The sequence below is a fragment of the Pan troglodytes genome, chromosome 2, assembly GCF_028858775.2.
Source record: "Pan troglodytes isolate AG18354 chromosome 2, NHGRI_mPanTro3-v2.0_pri, whole genome shotgun sequence".
Lineage (NCBI taxonomy): Eukaryota > Metazoa > Chordata > Mammalia > Primates > Hominidae > Pan > Pan troglodytes.
In genome coordinates, this window is record NC_086015.1 from 119,154,619 (window position 1) to 119,175,665 (window position 21,047).

Genomic DNA, 21,047 nt, shown 5'->3' on the forward strand with positions numbered 1-21,047 from the left:
CAAATAAAAAATCTTTATCAATTAAGAAGAAACACAAAGGTAATCTGATACTCTCCACTGAAAGGCGAATAAGAGAAAAGGAGGAAAGAACATTTTAATAGGAAAGAATATTGGTAGAGATGGAAGGAAAGGCAAATGGAAGGAGATTGTTTTGTTGGAACAAATGTTGTGCAGTTGGAGGTGGCAAAAATGATTTGCAACTTCAAATACCTGATGCTACATTGTATGCATGTAGACAAGTTCAAGAACTCTGAGTATGGAATGTAAAGGTACTCTTGACCGCAATTTAGTGGAATAATAGAATGTGTCTGATCCATAACCTTGTCCTACCATTTTGCCCTGGTTTATTCCACTCAAGCCAACTGGCCGTCCTGCTCTTCTTCCAACAGATCAAGTCTTTTCCAACTTAAAACCTTCACGCTTGCTTTTCATTTGCTTGGAATATTCTTCCCCTAGATCTTTGTATTGATCACTTAGTCATTTCATTCAGATTTCTGCTGAAATGACACCAACTCGAAAAGGACTCCTCTCATCATCTTGTTAAAAATAGCATCTTCTGTTATTTTCTCTATTCCTTTACCCTGCTGTACTAATCTAAATAGCACTTACCTCTAACCTGACATCATGTTATGCATATACTTTTTGCCTATTTATAGTTTTGTCCTCTTCATTAGACTATATGCCCCACGAGGGCAGCAACAGTGTGTGCCTTCTCAAATACTGTATCCCTGGTGCTTAGATTAGAGCTTGGCAGGTAGTGGATATTCAATAAATATTTGTTTAATTTATAAATAAGTCTCAGGGTCGGAAGAGCTCAGGTAGGTTAAATATTTGGTTTCTCTTTTAAGTATCTTTATCAAGTAAACCACAATGCTCTTAGGTCTTTAGAAGCAAATATGTAAAACTTCTATAGGATACCACTTTGAAGCTCAGGAACAACTTAGCAGGTGCTCAGATAGAAGAGCCCAAACTGCTGTTGGAATACAGAACCTGTCTTTTTGTCCTTGAAGCCCATCACTTGCAGTTATTTCTATTTAACAAATGCAACATGCTGCAAGTTCATACAGAAAGATGGAGTAAGAATTCTCCTCTCCTAGCAGAAGCCAGCACTCACCCTGGAAGTGAACCCAGGTTCTATTAATATATAAAACAATGGTCTCTAGCTGTTGACGACTTTCTGTATATGTCTCATCATCTAACCACTGATGTTTTAAGTTGTGTATTAAACATACTGCCACTTGTTTCCTTTCATAATACGAGCTTTGACATCTTTTCTTTAGGATCAACATATTGCATTAAAAAATATTGAAAGGCAGTGTGGAGAATATGTTCATGAAAACATGAGGAAACTGAGGCCCAGAGAGGTCATTTGCAAAGTGAGAGGCAAAGCTGAGACTGAAATTTAGGGCTCCCACTTCTCTAGACAGAACCTAGTCCGTTATTCCACAATACTCCTTTGGCAGTTTTTATGAAAGCAATGCATGTATGACTCAAGAGGTATCACTGGGATATTTAAATGATTCAATACTGGCTGGAAAGGTACGACTCTTGTGCAAAGTGCAACTTTCCTTCTTTCTTGCATCAAGCCTCTTAGCTTATTATGGTAAGAATTTTTAAGAACCCCTTAAGGCCACAGAGCGATGCTCTTTCCTAAAAGAGGCCTCAATCCTCGATGAGGCCATCTTCAGTTAAAGAACACTAAGTTTCTGGTACACAGGCTTCATGGGAATGATTTCAAGCAATTGTTCAGAAATCCAGACAGGTAGGAAGCCCGGTGATTCTGCTGAAAGCTTTCTCTTCACCTCTCTTTGCGTCAGTTTCATCATCTCTAAAATGAGTTTACTTACATGCATCTTATAAATCTGTGCTATGAATTAGATCAATTAATCAACATACTATACTTACAATGGTGCCGGACACATAATAAATGCTCAATAAATGAAAGTTGTCAGTTTTGTGGTAAAATCCCTTCTAGACAGGATTATTAGTGCAATTTTAGTGGAGAGAGAAAAATACATCTTAACAAGTAAGTCATGGCATTGCAAGTCCAAAGAATTTATATATATATAATAAATTATATATATATATAAAAGAAAGAAGGAAAGTTGTACATATATATATATATATATATATATATATATATATATATATATATATAACTGCAGCAACATGATGAACAAACACTGGGAGATTCTAGCACAAAAAAAGTGATTGGAGGCTGGGCGCAGCTCACGCCTGTAATCCCAGCACTTTGGGAGGCTGAGGAAGGTGGATCACCTGAGGTCGGGAGTTTGAGGCCAGCCTGGCCAGCATGGTGAAACCCCATCTCTACTAAATTAGCCCAGCGTGGTGGCACGTGACTGTAATCCCAGCTACTCGGGAAGCTGAGGCAGGAGAATCACTTGAACCCGGGAGGCGGAGGTTGCAGTGAGCTGAGATCAGGCCCTTGCACTCCAGCCTGGGCAACAGAGCGAGACTCCATCTCAAAAAATCAAAAGTGGCCTGGCTCAGTGGCTCACGCCTGTAATCCCAGCACTTTGGGAGGCCGAGGTGGGCAGATCACGAGGTCAGGAGTTCGACCAACACGGTGAAACCCCGTCTGTACTAAAAATACAACAAAATTAGCTGGGTGTGGTGGTATGTGTCTGTAATCCCAGCTACTTGGGAGGCTGAGGCAGGAGAATCGCTTGAACCTGGAGGGTGGAGATTGCAGTGAGATTGCACCACTGCTCTCCAGCCTGGCGACAGAGTGAGACTCTGTCCAAAAAAAAAAAAAAAAAAAGTGACAGGAAAGCGGATTGATTAGGGCATATTTTGATCAGGAAAAGTCTAGCAATGTGCCTGCATTAACCTGTCACTGGCATAGGTGTGGGTAAGAATCTACATGTTCTAATGGATCTCTTAGGAAACAGATGCTCCCCTATGAATCAACTAGAGAAAGTTGATTACAAGAAGCATATAAAAAATTCCCAAATATTCTACTCTGTGAACCTAGTATCAGAAAAATTCAGATACGAAATATACATTTGCTTGAAATATCTTTAAAAAGCAAAACAGGTTGCCAGTTAAATGTTAAGTACTCCTCCCTATGCCTGTAATAAATCAACTTCTTTGTGAAATCCTAAAGATCTTAACACTTGGGATTCCATTTTTCTTTAGGAAAAGAGAATGGAATTCTTACTTTGGACTCTTATTTCCTACCCATCACCTTCTGTAGGAGCAGAACATTCTGAGCACATTTTTGAAAATGTGGTTATGTGTTGCCATCTTGTGGTAATACTAAGACATGCTCCTACGTGCTGTGCAGATGAATCACCTTTGTCCACGAGGTGGCAATAGTGGGAGAAATAAACACTTTTTTTTTTTTTCCAGTGTCAGGCCAGGCATGAAATAGTACTCTTTAAGAGGGGATTTTCTGTTGTTATAGACAGAATTTTTTTTGCATTTAACACCTAAACATTATTTTTACTTTTCTAGTGAAAATGCAATCTCCTGTTCGTGAGTCGAACTGCATTGCCAGGGATATAATTTTTGCAGAGATTTCCAGGGCACCGTGCTTAGAACACAACCTGGAACCTATGATTTTTATGCCTTTTAGGAAGACTTCTAACTAAATATTAATCTTGCTTCAGCAAATACACTTAACAAATAAGTATGGCAGTGAAGGTACAAGGTATAATAGAGAAAGGTAAATCGACTGAAGCAATGCAAAACACAACACTGAGAGATTCTAGTATAGAGAATGTACTAGGCTTTCTGGAGAACCTTACCATCACATGCTTAGATCTTAGCTCCTGATGAGGTGGTAGAAGGAGACAATGGGGAAATGATTTAATATTAGGAAAGGCAAGTGCCTCGAGACATTTATTTAAGCTAATCTGTCCTTGATTTTTGACTTTCAGATTCATTACACCCAGCCACATTAGCCTGCACCATTAAAAACATTGATTCAACCTCTCTTATTGGCATAGACAATATATCTGCCTTGTTCACTACTCTGTCCTCAGCTTGATATTTCTCTAGCACAGAAGAATGATCCAGTAGATATGCTGAACAAATACCTGAATGCATAAATAAATAAGAAAATGAGAGACTGAATGAATCAATTAATGCCTCAAGTGTTACCCTAGATAAGATTCTAGAGAGGGGAGATTCTATTTTCTTTTTAGAACCACGGTGCCTGAACCCAAGGTGAGATTATTCTTGGGAATTCACAGTTATTTGAAGAGCCAATGGGGCCAGGAGGTCCTTGCCTTATTTCCCAAATCCTGGCAGGTAGAACATTTTCTGGAGGGCTGAGCTTTATTTTAAAATACCTTCATGACTAATAAAAATGTGAACTTTAACAAATAAAAGCCCAAGTTTCTTTTGAAGATTTATTCTTCTTCTTACCCTTTACTATGATCTCTTACTCTTATCTCTCACTATGTGACGTGATGTTTTTCTCTTTCTCTGTCTCTCTCTCTCCCCCTCCCTCCATCCACATCCCTGAAAAAATTCAAGTGAGTGTTGCAAAGATGAAAGATGCTCCATTGGAAACTCTACAGTTTATAGTTTGGGAACTCCCTCATTATCTTAGGAAATCTTCATATCTTTATGTGTGGAAAATTTTGGCATTTTGCTTTCTTCCAGTTCTATCTGGGAGATGAAGTGAGGGTACAACACATTCATAAGGAAAAGAATTGACGTTTAGTGCTTTGAATCTTGACTTTTGACAACTTTTCTCTAATCCTCTACTGATAAGAGTTCATTCACATTCACATGTAGGTAACGTAGAGTTTGGGGAGTTTATATTGTTTGCACGGTTGTTCTAATTCTAAGGTATTTACTTGAACACAAATGTCTTATTTTTCAACCTGCTGCAGTCATTTGAAAAAGAAAACATTATCTCTATGTGTGTGAACATTATCTCTATGTGTGTGACATAAGTCTTTCTATAAGGCCAACCCTCTGATGTGCTGCAGGTTTTGAAAATGACATAAGAATAATTAATGGCACTTTAAAAATTCTGGGCCAGAGTTAGTAAGAGTGTGTGTTTGCAGGAGTGGGACAGGAAAAGGTCCAAATTCAATAGGGATTTTATCCTCCAGTTCCTGAAAATTGCAGAAAGGGTCAGGGTTAAAATTATTAAGAAATGTAGTAAAAGAAACAGAGGAGGAGATCATACCTGCTGCTGCTTCCTCACTGATGCCAAGGACCTGAGGCATAACATTTGTAAGATTCTGCAATGGAAATTTATGGGTTTTGCCCTGACTTTTATTTATTTATTTATTGGCCAAATTTATTTATTTTATTTATTTATTTATTTATTTATTTATGGGTTTTGCCCTCTGACTTTTATTTGTTTATTTATTGGCCAAATTTTTGAAAAATAAAACCTTTATAATTATAGTGGCTTAAAAGGGAGCAATTTTTATTAATTCAATTTTCAAGCCACACTTTGAAAGCTATTAATTTCTTTCTCACAGATTTCTTCACTCAGAGGCTTTAGGGATTAGCAGCTTGTACTTGCAAATATTATTTTTTTCTTTTGCCATAGAAAAGTATTTGCCTTGTGATTCATATTTGAATTATTAGAGCTTTTGATTTTCTCCCATGTATGACATTCATGTTGTATAAACCTCAATGTCAAATATTTCTAGAATAATGTTTTCTGAGAATCAGAGTACTCATTCTGGGGCTAGTGAAGTAAGAAAAGAGTCAAAATAGAGAAATGGATTTGAATCTCAACCTTAAGATTCTTCCTATTTTTTTCTTTTCTTTCTTTCTTTCTTTCTTTCTTCCTTTTTCTTTCTTTTTCTTTTTTTCTTTTTTTTCTTTTTCTTTCTTTTTTCTCTTTCTTTCCTTCTTTCCTCCTTCTTTCCTTTTTTTTTTTTTTTTTTCTGACAGAGTTTCACTCTTTTTGCCCAGGCTGGAGTGCAATGGCCCGATCTCGGCCCACCACAATCTCCATCTCCCAAGTTCAAGCAATTCTCCTGCCTCAGCCTCCCGAGTAGTTGGGATTACAGGCATACACCACCATGCCTAGCTAATTTTGTATTTTTAGTAGAGATAGAGTTTTTCCATGTTGGTCAGGCTGGTCTCAAACTCCCAACCTCAGGTGTTCTGCCCTCCTTGGCCTCCCAAAGATCTGGGATTACAGGTGTGAGCCACCGCCCCCGGCCTTCCTATTTTCTTAGTTAATAGATGGACCATTGCCCTCATGACTAAGAGAATGCATCAAACCAGCTGAGAAAACTAAGCAATCTTAGCATGTCATCAATATTTGAGAAAGGAAGTTGGCCTCCCTTAGCTAGATTTGGGCCAGCAAGGAATGCTACACTTTACTTTCAAATACCGCTAAAGGCTTTTCTTCTTTATAGTTGTCTGTGACTAGAAATGGACTTCAGTTTGGTGCTCTGTCAGAGTAAATAATGACATAGGCATGAGTAGACAGTACCAGAATACTGCAGCCCTAGACAGATGGTGTTCATTCCTTGTTGAATGAATGAATGAAACCAAACTAAAATAATGCTGGTATAATTTCTTGTTGAAAAACGTGAATAAAATATTTGGGCCTCACTCCTTATATCAAATATTCTATAGTGAATAGAATGTGAAAAAAATGCTTAAATTGTCATTGAATTAAAAAGAACACATCTATTAAAGGAAAAATATTAATACGCCAACTTGGAGAGAGAACATATGAGCCCCCACATCTGAAAGGAGGACTCTTACTGGGGATCCTGGAGGTGCACGAGGGAAATCCCTTGTGAGTCAATATTTGACTTAGACCTGAAAGCACTTTGGGTGTGCACATCACTGTGGAGAGCACCCTGGCCCAGGTAGGAGGGCAGCTCCTGGGCCTGCCTCTGCTATAACCTTGGACGAATAACAGAAACATGCCCAGCTTCTGAGAGCATGGAAAAATAGAAGACATTTTATGTTTTTAACTTGGACATTCTGTAGTACGCTGGCAGCTCAAACATTCAGACAAAACATTTGTTTATATTGCATTAATGGTGTTATCTCTAAGGAGAGGGATTACACAGGAGCTTTATTTTCTTCTTTATAGTTTCATATTTTTCAAATTCTTCCATAATGAGAATGCATAACATTTATTATCAGAATAGAAAACTATTTGTAAAAACAAATCAATGCATTTTTTAAAAAAACCTTTAAATGTGGAGAAAAGGAAATAATCATTTTCTGATTATTTGGCATTGGCATTAGTTTGACAACATTACAAGGAGAATAAATTTTTTCTCCATTTTTCAGCTGGGAGATACCATGTAGTAAAGCAAAAGAGAAGCTAAGATGGGTGAGTCCTAATTTCCAAAGCAACATGGTCTTAACAGCAATGCAATAAAAAATGTTATCATACAGGTTGATGAGGTCCTACTGACCAGAGGCTTGATGTACTGGGTATTGTCGTATAAAGTAAGTATAGGTGCATGATTTGACTTTAACCATTATGGGCTTTGCTCAATGGTGATACGGATTGTTACAGAAAGAGCAGTCTCACTAAACACTCTCAACATAAAGAGAATGCTTTCTTAAGTCTCTTGCACCAAGTCGGCTTTCTTACATTTTGAGAGTTTCTTATTTAGCCTGAGAGGTTTAGTTTTTAATAATCAATGAATTGAAATGTTCCAGAATGCCAAAGAGGCTAAGTTTAATAAAGGGGTTTCTCTGGGCTATGCCACCTGAAAATATGTGTAAGATTAGATAAATCCCAGAAGTAAATTTATTTGGATCAGCTGTCAGTAAGGTACTCAGGACTAGACATGCAGTTTCTGTCTTAAAGAAGAAACAGGTTTCTTTGCCCTTGTGCCTGAAATGCACCTTGGCCCTTGTCTATGGGTGCAAACTGGCCCTTTGACCTTTGTTGTAATTAAGAGACCAGCCAACTCATTTAATAAAGAACTATATCCCAGGCCAGTTGCTGTGACTCATGCCTGTAATCCCAGCACTTCGGGAGGCCAAGACGTGCAGATCACGAGGTCAGGAGTTCGAGACCAGCCTGGCCAACATGGTGAAACCCCGTCTCTACTAAAGATACAAAAAATTAGCCGGGTGTGGTGGCATGCGCCTGTAATCCCAGCTACTCGGGAGGCTGAGGCAGGAGAATTGCTGGAACCCAGGAGGCGGAGGTTGCAGTGAGCAGAGATCGCACCATTGAGTCATTGCACTCCAGCCTGGGTGACAGGGCGAGACTCCGTCTAAAAAAAAAAAAAAAAAAAAAAGAACTAGCTTCCGGACCTAAATCTACTTAGTTGTTGATTCTTCTTAGTTGTTAAAATATAAAATAGATTATATATGTCATATTTGTGTTTAAAAACATAAATTTTATGTATACTCTAAAGCCTTTTGTACTTTCATTTATCTGACTTGGTAAGAAAGATTAAAAATGCAGGTTTGGATAGGTCTCCAGAGATTTACATTCTTTCTGGTCTTACCCCTCACTTTCTATTTTCCAGCCCCAAATTGTGAATTTCTGATTTATTTTTGAATACATTTTAAATTTAAAATCCTAAGGCATGCAAGACCATCTTTAATCAACGTAATATGCCTTTTCATTTTGTATGTTTTAAAATCAAAACCATTCAAATACCATGAAACGAGGTAACTGGCCTGCAGAATTTGAATGCAAAGATAACAAGTGAATTTGTGAGATTTCCCAGGGTTTCTCAAGCTCCTGGAAATAAGGAGATAAGGGATTAAAAAATGTTGGTATGCTCTGAGTCACCCTTGGACCTACCTCTATTGCACTAACTACCGCAGTGCAGAACTTGGTAAATGTAGTTCTGCTTTGGACTACTTCCAGCAACATTATTCCTTGGAGTTCCAGAATGCTTCAATAACAAGTTTGGTTTGTCTATAACTCCTGCTATGTCAGTGACTCCAAATATAACATTATAGCCAGGTTCTTGTGCAACTCTCTGAAAATACTGATGGCTCCTTACAACCTATTTCTACAACTAAAATAAAAACCTACCATCAAACCTCCTTACTGAAAAGCTGCAAGTTTTCTCTAGACATTCTGCTAAATAACAGGCTGTCAGTATCCTCCAGAAAGCTAAACCTAAATACTAATACCTACCACACAGTACATAATATCCATGTGTGACTATACAATTAAGCCCACAAGTGCTCTTCCTGGTCCTGAGTGTAATATAGGTGAAAATGCCCAATCTCTAACCTTTATTTTTATTTTTCTAGAAATTATCTTTATTTTTTAAACTTGATGTATTCGTATAAGGTATAAAGATCAAATGAGGGTAATTGGGATATCCATCACATTAAATATTTATATTTTCTTTATGCTAGAAATATAGAAATCTTTGAAGTATTCTAGCTATTCTGAAATGTACATACATTGTTGTAAATTATAGAAATTCCTCACCTTTAACTCCACTGGTTTATCATGTTTATTTCTTTTTGTAAACAGGCCAGATGCAAGACAGGATAAACTCTTACGTAAAAAATATTATTTTTCTAGATTTAAAAAATTTATTAGGCTTTATAGTGGATCCCTGTGAGTTAAGTTCTTTCTGGATTCTAGACCTTTGCAGGTAGTGGGTTGTCATTCTCTTCCCCTGCTTCTTCTCTTTCTGTCTTTTTTTTTATTTTTATTTTTATTTTTATTTTTTATTTGAGACAGAGTCTCGATCTGTCGCCCAGGCTGGAGTGCAGTGGCGCAATCTCGGCTCACTGCAAGCTCTGCCTCCCGGGTTCACATCATTCTCTTGCCTCAGCCTCCTGAGTAGCTGGGACTAAAGGCACCCGCCACCACGCCCGGCTAATTTTTTGTATTTTTTAGTAGAGACGGGGTTTCACCGTGTTAGCCAGGATGGTCTCGATCTCCTGAACTTGTGATTCAGCCTCCCAAAGTGCTGGGATTACAGGCATGAGCCACCACGCCTGGCCTGTTTCTGTCTTTTAAACTTCACTTTCACCTGGAAGTCTTCCCCCATCAGCCCAGACTAGCTAATGTGCCCTGGTTTGTTCTCCCCAAACACCTACCAGTTATCTTCACATGGACTTAAAGTTTACTGTGGTTGCTTAGTTCATTAAGTACTTCTCCATTTGGTCTGTAAACTCTCTTAGTGCAGAGGCTGTACCTGCTTCATTTTCCTTTGTCATACCCAAAACCCGGCTCAGAGCAAATACTAAGATATTTCTTTGAGTAAATGAATGGTGTCATCAAGATATTGTGCATGTCAAATTAACTTAACCTGTGCCAAAAAATGAGTTTTTAACTGCCTATCAAGAATGAAACCTCTTTCTTGTGTTCCTAATGATTAGAAATCATAATGAAAAGAAAACGTGACCTCTAAAAGAAACTCTACAAAGCAAAGGCAAGAGCAAGTGGAGAGTACATCTAAATACAGAAAAAAAATCATACTATTTACGAGTTAGAATGGGAAGGTTGATCTCCCAACGGAAGACCAGCCTCCAATTAATGGGATCATTCCGTCTTTTTTTTTTTTTTTTAAGCACTGCTGCACTTAACAGCTGTCAGCGATAAACTTACCTGTGTTCTGGAACTTCAAGGGAGAAAAATAAAACAAATTTCCCAAGTTACTCTAGCTTGCAATTCAACAGAGAAGTGCAAGTTACTGCTTGGTTTCATTTTGTTTGCTTTGTTTTATTTCTAGCTATTTCTGCTCTCCAAACATCCCCAGCTTCCAACTCATACAAAACCCACACGTATAGTTGAAAAACCACTGTAGGATGGCCAAGCAAGTTTCCAACATAAAACATGGCTGGGAATGCTTGCTGCTGTGTGAGCTAAGGAGCATGGGATGGTAAACACAATGGACACTTGGCCAAGGCACGGTTACCTTCTACTGCTTTTTTTTTTTTTTTTTTCTACAGGATGCTACTATTGCCCCCAAATGTCTTTTTAGGCTTTTTAGGCAGTTAAAAAGGTCATGCTGAGATTCCGAGGTTTAGAAGGTGGGTGCTTAAGTCAGAATCTTTATTGCGAGTATGGGGCAGATAAAAAGTAGAATGAACTATTAGCTGTGATTGATAGTAAAGAGACTATGTTAGTGGTAATGTCTGGGTGCTAATCATAGGTATGTGTTACAGAGATGTGGGAAGCATTTTCTTTTACAATCAGCACAGTGATAAGCGAAACTATAGAGTAAACTATGGCAGTGCTTGGCTCCCCAGGGTCCAATTAGGAAGCATGATAAATGACTTGTAAGATCTCTTCCCCACTGATCTGTGGTGGATATAAGCTGACATTCTCCGTGGAGTCCTAGTGAGTAGTCTGCCTACTCCCATCATACATCTCAGTACATAGGAACACCTTAAATTGGAATTCCAAACTCATTAGGCCATGCTGTGTTCTTACTTGGCAGGTGTGTTTCTTCACAGCAGTATACAAGGGGAGGTGTAAGGTGGGATCTCTCATACTGATTTTTTCCCCATCAGGGTGCTTGTTTAGTTTAATACCTACAAATAACTTGTGATGATGAAAGAATATCATGAGGCTGCAATGACTGTATAAGGGAAATTGTTAACTAAGCTTAATTTGTATCTTGCCTCTTCAAAAGTCAATGCTTTCTCCAGATAGGAGGGATAAGGGCTTGGTGGTGCTTGCATGGCTAGTAACCAGTGTTTAGAAGTGAATGTCAATACTATCAAAACCTTTTCTTTGGTTTTGTCTGAAAGATGTCAAAGAGAACATGCATACGTAATGCCTGGTAAATATGGTGGAAAATGTAGAGAAAGGAGCCAAGGAACAGGTTAAAATTAAGGTTCATACTTTTTGGGTTATCATAAGACATTTGTCAGGGGCTGGGACTATCTCGATGATTTAATACTTGGGAGAGTTTTTTTTGCTGTTGTTTTTTGTTTGTTTGTTTATTTGTTTCCTCTATGTACTACCACTTTTTAAAAAGGACTCTCACTCCATACAGTCTCTGAACCCAGAACTAAGTTCCCAAAGGAAGGACTTCCTGTCTAAACACAACAATGTTTCTCACAGTCGACTGCTATGCCCATGTTAACTGGCACATGAGGCAGACTCGAGAGCAAGCAGTGCTGCTGTGCACTCTAAAGACCAGAGGAGCCTGTGTCAGTTTTCTGTCCATCAAGATCCTGGACTTCTCACCCTTGGGGGCAGCGTGCCAATATTTTCTGCTGCAAAATTTCATTGAGCTCCTCTTAGGCAGCTTTATTCCTTTTAATTAAAAAGACAAGACTGCCAATTACTTAAACCTAATCCCCAAATGTAACTGTTACTTTGAAAATTTTTTTTTCTATAAAGCTCATAGAAGAGCAATATTTCTATCAAATTAAAATTTAGTGGAAGCTTGGATTTTTGTTAAAAAAAAAAATTCATTTTCAAATCCCTGCTGGCTCTAGACATCTAAATAGCACAGCAAGGCATTAAGGACAGGGAGCTCACCAGGAAAGGCTGACTGGTGCAGGCGGATCCAGATTCGAAAACCAGGAAGAGGCATTAGAAAGGAGTTCTAGGACTAAACATTCTCCTATCTTTAAATTGACTCTGTAGGATTTTTAGTCATTTAGCTTGAAGCTAAATGTAAATTTTGAGAGAAATAACACTTCCAAGCCCTTGTTGAACATTTAAATAATGGTGTGAATAAATTTTGGATTTATTCTTGCTAGCAACTTTTAGCAGGGGAGAGAACAACAGTTTAGGAAACAGAGTAGAAGGAAGAGTAAAGAGGTGGGGGAGATAAGACATAGAAATGGGGAGAAAACCTCCCTATTACACTGTGTCAAAATCATTGGATTGATGAGTGAACCATTGATTCCACATGAAATATTGGTACAATTATCCCGCTTGAGTCTCTAACCACTAAAGAAAATCAGAAGGAAATCAGACTATTGTTCCCATAAATGAGCCAGGGAATTAGGTATGAAGGTCAACTCAATAATTTTCATGTGTATTAATCAGAGCCAATCATTTTGTTGTAAATTGGTGCTGACATGTCTGCCTAAATTCTATTTGTAGTAACAAAGTCCTTGTTTCTGCTAACCAGTGGGAAGGAGAGACATATTTAAAAAGGGAAATCCTTCCTAGGACATACTTTATACCCTTGACCAGCAAAAAGGGCAGGTCCTTTAGGCTGATGGGTTGGCAGTCATGTGGTAGTGTGTATGAAGGGCATCTGCTGAAAGTGTGTGAGTGTATATGTGTGTGCCACACAACCAGGAACTGTGTGCAATTTTGCAGCTCTTCTTAAATGTAATATTATGATATTGGTAAGAAAATAATGAAAAATATTTTTTATTTGGCCTTAGGATGCTTCTACATTAAAACTTCAGCAGTGTGGGGATTTCAGAAATCTTTAGAATCCATAATACATCAAAATATAATAAGAATACATTGAACTTATATCTAGCTGATGTCCATGCAACATGATACGAGTATACCTGCAAATATCAGTGCTTTTAAAAATTATAAGACACATGTGTATCTGAATATGATTATTTTAAATTCAATATGCCTTCTTTCTAGGAACTTGAAGCTCTCTTTTGTATATTATTTAAAATACCACTTTGAGCTTGTAGGCATGAAAAATATAATTTCTTTCCCATTTCACAGTTGGAAAAACTGAATTACAGGAACAATGCAAGTAATTATCCATGATTAATAGAGGTGTATATGTAAATCAGCCTGAATAAGTGTGTGAAATTAGATGTACCGATGCCAGATAGCTCTGCTCATGTTTTTAAAAAATGAATGCTTTCATATAAATCTGTGTGAGTTGGGCATACATCTCACTGTGCTAAGCATATTTGAAAATAGATTTTGTAAAAATGTACAGACGTTAAAGTAACTGAGTGTTATAAGCATTGTAATACATAAAACAAATTAGATGAACATTTAAAATCCATTGGAAAGATGCATATCTAATGAACATGAATGTATACACAAGGGTGATTATTAATATACTATAGATTTGTATATGTGCCTGGGTGCAATAAGGGGTAGGTTGAAATGTAGGTGTCCTTTGATCATTAAAAAGTGTGGGAGAAAGGTGCACGTTTCTTTCTTAGGGTTTTGGGAGTTGAGTTAATACAGGCAAAAGCCCTTTAAACTCTAATGGTACATGAGAAGGCCGTTATGTATGTTAGCTGTTGTTATTATTAATATTATTACCATTATTAAACAAAGCAAAATACTATTGTATTAAGGAGCTGAAAATAAGCTTTTTCTTTTTAATACTAAAGATGGTATTCTACAGAAAATAAATGAAACTGGAAATTATTCAGTGATCTTCACAGCATGGGATATGTTCAAAATTTTTCTCCCATTTTACCTCTCATCCTTTTGGAATTTGATTTCAAGAATGTATTACTGGGAATGCCAGGTGAGGGTGGGTACGCCCCCTCCTCTAACTGTAGATAGGATATGGCTGTTCTGATGCCAGGCCTGCCTGTAGGAACATCAGTCTCCCTTAGGGAGAAAACATGCCAGGACGACTTCAGATTTCTGCAAGCCTCGCTTGTTTGTGGTTTGGATTTTAATTTCTTTCTAAACTTTAATTTTGGGAGTGGGGGTTTGTTTTGTTTTCTGAAAAAGCTTTGGACAGCTGTATTAATCATGCAAACCCAGCCATGTGCAATGCATTTTATCAATGGAAAAACAGGGATGGAATGGCAAGCAGCTGTGAACAAACCTGGTGCCATGCCTGAACCTGGAAGATAATCTCAACATTTCCCAAACCCACTTGCCACACGGGGTTAGTGAATGGAAAGGCTGTTCACTTGGGATAAATAATCAGATGGGAGGCAAACAAGTGAGACACATTCCAGGATTTGTTTTGTTTTGTTTCAAAGTGGCAGTGATCAGAAAGGGATAGGCTGATTGAGTCCAGAGAGCCCCACGCTCAAGGGAATTTTTCGCTTGAGAGTTACATAAACAAAACAGTTGTTTGCCCTTGTCTTTGCCCCTTGTTTCACTTCTTTTTAATTTTCTGAGGCTGGTTTCAACACTTCATTCTGAACCTACAGTCCTCAATGTGAGAATGTCTCTGGGTGCACTTCCATTATGAAGAAGAGCTAGGCACAAGTAAACTGATGGGGAGAAATGTTATCATTGCTCAGTACCCAGAAACCTCAGGAAACAATGTCAGCCTCAGAAAGTGAGAAAAGTTCCCCCAGACATTGAGAGCTGACTCTTTCCTCATTTTGCAATTCAGTGGATTTTCTGCAGCAATATAGTAGGAGGTATTTATGCAAATTTATGCAATTCAGGACTCACTTCAGAATAAATAAACCTAAATTAAAATTAATGGAAGAAAACACCTATCAGAAACAGATCAAGGATAGAACACGATTTTATTTGTACCTTTTAAACTAAGGAGCAGGAAAGCAAGCTGGTTTTATATTTTGTTTTGTTTTTGGCAGATGGGGGAAGGACATTTGAAAATTTCTGATTGGACACAGCCAATATAAATTACCCGTTGGTGGAATTCCAGTATTATTATTATCACTGCAGAAAATCAAGCAATATGATGAAGGAAACCCAAGGGAAATGCATTTGATTTATTGAGGCTTGTTTTTGTTTAATCACAGCTTGAAGGGGTTTAGGACTGCATTCCTGCTGTGACTCTGCTGTGCATCCCCAGTCATCTTGATGAGCCATGTAGAGTGGGGATAGGAGGGAAGATCCTCCAATGACAGATGTTAATAATAAAGCAGCTGAAATGAAACATACATCTTTGTGAGGTTGGAAATTAGGAAAGAAAGTTTTCCTTTTTATAATGGGAAGGCAGAAAAAATCTTTGTAACTTTTGAAACACCCACTTTCAAAACACCTTAACAAAATTAATTGCCTTAAAATTTTTAGGCCATTTTACATCAACCAATCTCTAAGAGACAATTGATATTTTAGGAATGAAATTTAAGAGTTCATAAAGATGGTGACAATATATGATATTCAATTAAATGCAGATACCTTGCATTATAGCTATGACCACAGTGAGGCATGCTTCTCATAGATATTTGGGTACTTAACTGGCACCATAAAAATGCTTAAGCATCCTATTGTTAGTATATCTTTCAATGGGAAGCTGCATTTCGCTTGGGTTAACCTCGATTGGAAAGAGGAGAAGAAAAGTGATTCAATCCCTAAGAAGTTAAAGTCCTTGTAAAGAACAGAAAACTTAAGAGGGGACTATCTTTGTATAGCAAACTCTCACGCCAGCCATCCGTCTTAATGAACAGCTTTTCAATTTCCACTAGCCGAAGACCAAAGTATTAGTATAAGATAAACTATATTCTCTAAAAACTATTGGATCTAAGAAAGCTAACTACAGTCTACCTACAATGTAAAATCAAACTAGGGTCATTCTCCAATCAACAGTTCAGTTTGTGGGAAATATGAAGTTCAACAAAATCCCTCGTGTTCCATCCCTAGTCCAGACTGTTTTTCAGTATCCGATAGCTGTCTTTTGTGAACGGTGTCTGGCTTCACTTTGTTGAAAGTTACATATATCATAATGCATGATCAGATAAATATTTGAGTTGGTGGCTGCAGAACTGCTCTCACAAAGGATACCTAGAGTCACAGTGATAATGTACAAAGCTCATCTCAGATGGGGCATGACCTCTTTGAAAATGCTATCCAATGGTACAAATGCATATGTGTGTGTTTTTCATATCAATATATTTGCAAGACGCAACATGATAAAGTGATGTCAATCTCTGCAGCAACACTAGAACATAAATGTGTTAAAATAATTGTGGCATGTCAGGAATTCAAAATGGGATATTTTCCATGAACAGTAAGTATCATGTCAAGTCTAAAAAACAGGCACATTTTAACAGTCTTATTTTTAGTGGCTGGGATTAGAAACAGATTTCGTTGTTTTAGGGAAGTTTTTTTTTTTTTTTCCTATTCAACAGAGTTCTTCTAAGCTTTCATACTAAAAATAGTTTGTCCTCTTTTTAAAATTTGATAATAACTCTTATTAAACTGTCCAGTTGATCCTTGAAACCTTGCAATCCTTAGTTCGAAAATAATTAAAATATATTTGCATATGTGAATGCATATACATGCAAAACATTGCATTATTGACACTGAATATCTACACAAAGTTTGCAAGAATTTATAGTTTGGACAAATGTTAATGAAACATGATTCATCTTCAAACTTATAAAACAGCAGCTTTCTACCTTTAATTCTGAGCACATTGCCTTTATGGTGTGTATGATAATCTTGCTTAATTGGATTTATTTTTTCCACGCCAGGTCCCGCATGGCCTAGTTTCCGTTTTTTTCTCAGGTCTTTGAGTGCTATTTGCAAATCACTTTTCTGGAATTTAATTTCAATGGTAGGTTGGTTTCATTTCCGATTTTTTATATTGTTTTAATTTTGTTTGCCAATTTCCCTTTAAATAGCCTTAAGCTAGAAAGTTGTGGCTGCACCTTGCGTCTAAATACGATGTAGGAGGCAAAATTTAATTTGAGTGCATAGAAAGTTTATGAAAAGGAATTCTGAATGATTATCTTGTTTTTTCATTTATGTTTTCTAAGACAGGTACATTTAAAAGGAAAGAAAAAAAACCCATGAATTGGCCAAGATTTTAAGAAAAAATAACATCTTTGTTATAATCCGGTTGAGTTGATTAACCTTTAGCAATATATACGTTAATTTTTATAAGTAATACCAATGACTTCAGATTCAGACTGTATAAACTTCCAACTGTGAGGGTAGTCAGTCAGAGAATTGGTATTTTTGTGGCTAGAGAATTTAACTGGCTGTGTCCCAAATATGTGAGTTCCTAGTTCCTTGTAATAAATATTGACTGTAGAAAAAAATTGCTTGCTGAGTTTAGTATTGCCTTCACAGCTACTGACCAATTTGAAGATGAGTCAGATAATAGTCTTGTTCCATGCCTATTCAACTGGTGTTGGAAGCAACTAATTGGCTTTTTAAAAAAGGTTTAAGGGAAAAAAATGATTTATATTGTATGTGAATTTTTTGAATGTGTTTTCCCCCCTTTGTGTGTTTTGCATGTTAAAGATGATGGAGAATGACCCAGGAAGAGAGCTACAGTGATAAAAATCATACTGACCTTGAATGGGGTGGGGGATTGTGGGTAAAACACGTTCTAAAGGGGAAAAAATAGTAATCATCATGGAGATTTTAAATATTATATATATGTATCTTTCTCATGTTTAGTTATTCAAACAATTATACAACAGATGAATTTCCATGCTTACAGGATCATATCTCTCATAAAACGTTTGTCTGTACTTCCTATTAACATTAAACTATCAAAGAAATTTATTAACAAAATTAAAAATGCAGAGCCTTTAAAAAGTTTAGCTAGTATAGGAGGACAACATCAGATTGTGATAACCCTACATGCAGAATCCTACTGGAAAAAACCCACCACCAAGATTTTAGATCTTTTAGAGAGTTGAAGTTGAGGGTATTTATAATCGTGATCAAATTCAGGTGATACATCTTGGTCTTGGTTCTCGTCTATTTAGCTCATGATAGATGAACGTGTGTCAGCTACAGACTTCTTTCCTCTCTCTAAGCCGTATAGTTCACATCAGCTTTAGCCAAGCATTTGAAAAATTTACTGTGGACAATACTAGCTCAAGTTTTCCCTTAGGTTTTTACTTTACATTACTGATACCAGTATAGGAGTAACATCAAGGTAATAAATTCTTAGCATGTTATAATTTTATTTTTAGTCTATTCCTTAATTCCCCCTCTTTTTATAATACATTCTTACCCGAAATTTGATCAACCAATCAAATTTGCTTGGTGATACATCCTGTTGAGTGTAATAAGAAGTACTTTTCTTTTGAACACTGAGGTCTTAGCTTAAAAGTATCTGACAGTCCCACACATAAGCTACTGACCATAAATAGAATGTACTGACAGAGTTCAGAATTTAAGGTGGCCTTCATTTATCTCATGAAAGACCTAAGCTTAAATTCTCTTCTGGGGCTTTTTCAGAAATATAGAATGGAATAGTATGGATAGGATGTATTATTTGCTAACTCCCAAATTATATGATAGTGTAACATAATTAGCACACACTTTTCTATGTTTCTCCTAGCAGCTTGATTAAATAAAGACCAATGAGAAATGAAAATCAACAAAAATCAAAACCACAATGAGAAAGGCATATATGCATATTCAAATCTGATAGCCTACCATCTTGTGCCTTATGCTTAAAAAGAGTAGATTTTACCTGGACTTTGGGCACTGGATACACCTGGACACTGAGAAAACTCAGTCTCCTTGCAGAGTCAGCTTTTCTCCAGCTTGGCTGAAGTTGTCACTTAAATATGAAAGTTTCCTAAGTCCATTAAGATGGAGCAGGTCAACAGCAGCCCAGTGAACAATTGTGTGTTAGTTACACAAGTGTCAAGTAGAAAAATGGTTTAAGCCTCTGCTGGTTATTTGGTATTAAGTTTCTAGCTTTGAAAATAAATAGCTAAACTGCTTTTAGCATTTATGTAGCAGTTGGAGACCACTGTCCCATATTATACTCTTTCTACTGAATTTTATTTTTATTATTACTATTATTATTAGACTGTTTAAATGACTCAGCTTAATATTTTCTCATCTTGCTGTTCACAGCTGGGTAAATGCACTCTGCCCTTATTCCCACATGACCATTTATATTGCTAAACCATCTCACCCACCCTCCTTTCAGTGCCTTTCAACTGCTTCTCAGCTTGTTATTACCGTCTTAGCTCCACCCTGTTATCATCGTCTTAGGCCTATCACGCCCCATTAGTTATTCTCATTCTCTTAATTCCATCCTATTCACGTATCTTTCCTTAGATGCTTCTCCATCACAGTTTTTATTCTTATTCTTTGAGCATTATTCTGCTGCTATTTTACACTTCATGCTAGGGTTTGCAGGGTCTTGTAAGAGTGTAAAGTGAAGTAAATACCACTTATGAGGAAAAAGAAACTTTCCAACTTTTGATTTTCAAACTAAGGGAGGGCAGAACCCTTGGTGCTATGCACTTCTCCTTTGGCAGCTGCTACTTGAGGAGGAGAACACACTTAGCAGCTGATTGGGAGATTTTGGGAACAGAACTATAAGGTTGGCCCTATATATGCTGTGGCTCTTAGCAAGGTCTCTTAACTCTCAGCTTTGGTTTCTTACCTGCTTAGTGGGTGGGCGAGGGGAGAGGAGATGTATCCACAGAGCCCATTTAAGGAGTTTGCATCTAGTGCTTCAAACTACATGTGGGTAGATAGCAGCTTAAGCTGTTTTATTGTGTGGCATCTAAAAGTAGCTGGTTAAAAGGCTTTGCCAAGTCTTCATTCTGTGACCCAGGTTAGAGTGCAGTGGCCTGATCTTGGCTCACTGCCTTCTGCCTCCCAGGCTCAAGCAGTCCTCCCACTTCAGCCTCCTGAGTAGGTGGGACCATGGGTGCACGCCACCATACCTGGGTAATTCTTTGTATTTTTGGTAGAGATGGGTTTTTGCCATGTTGCCCAGGCTGGTCTCGAACTCCTGAGCTCATTACAGGCTTGAGCCACTGTGCTTGGCCTAGGCTTTGCCAAGTCTTGACTAGCATCATCAAGTGCTGTATGTTTAAACAGCAAGCCTTTCCGATAATAAAATGCTTTTTAAAGAAAATGGGGAGGCCCTCATTATAAAGACTCCCTCTAGTGCTGGATTACTCAGGTAGCACTTGAAATTTAGTCAACTATGGCTTTACAACTTAATGATATTTTAAAGTTTAAAAAGAAAATTAAAAACACCTCCTACACACGGATGCAGCAAAGCCCAGTGTAGATTTTTTTTTTGCATTTTTATTATTTTGTACTCAAAAGCCTCAAAAGACCTTTATAATCCACACATTTCTCTAAAGTACAAGGTAATCAATCAGTGGGATTGTTCTTTAATGTGTGGGAATATTCTCCTCCTTATTCTCCTCCTAGACCAAACGCTGACTACTAGGCTAAACGCTGACTACTAGGCTGGAAAATTCACTGAGAATGTCAACATGCCAAAGGGAAGCCAATCATTGAACTAACCTGATGGTAGCAGGCTACTGGGAGTTAATGAAAATGGAAGTGGGAGGCA

General features: G+C 37.5%; 1 protein-coding gene across 2 annotated transcripts in view; it reads right to left on the reverse strand.

Moving 5' to 3' along the window:
- The window catches only part of LSAMP (limbic system associated membrane protein), a 632,752-nt gene that overhangs the window by 14,234 nt on the left and 597,471 nt on the right, over positions 1-21,047 (reverse strand). The window contains exon 7 of one of the 2 annotated variants that reach the window (XM_016941692.3): positions 18,051-18,086. The exons of the other annotated variant lie outside the window; for it this stretch is intronic. Coding sequence (XP_016797181.1) covers positions 18,051-18,086 — 36 coding nt within the window. The remainder of the gene's footprint in view (positions 1-18,050; positions 18,087-21,047) is intronic. 2 annotated transcript variants of the gene reach the window in all.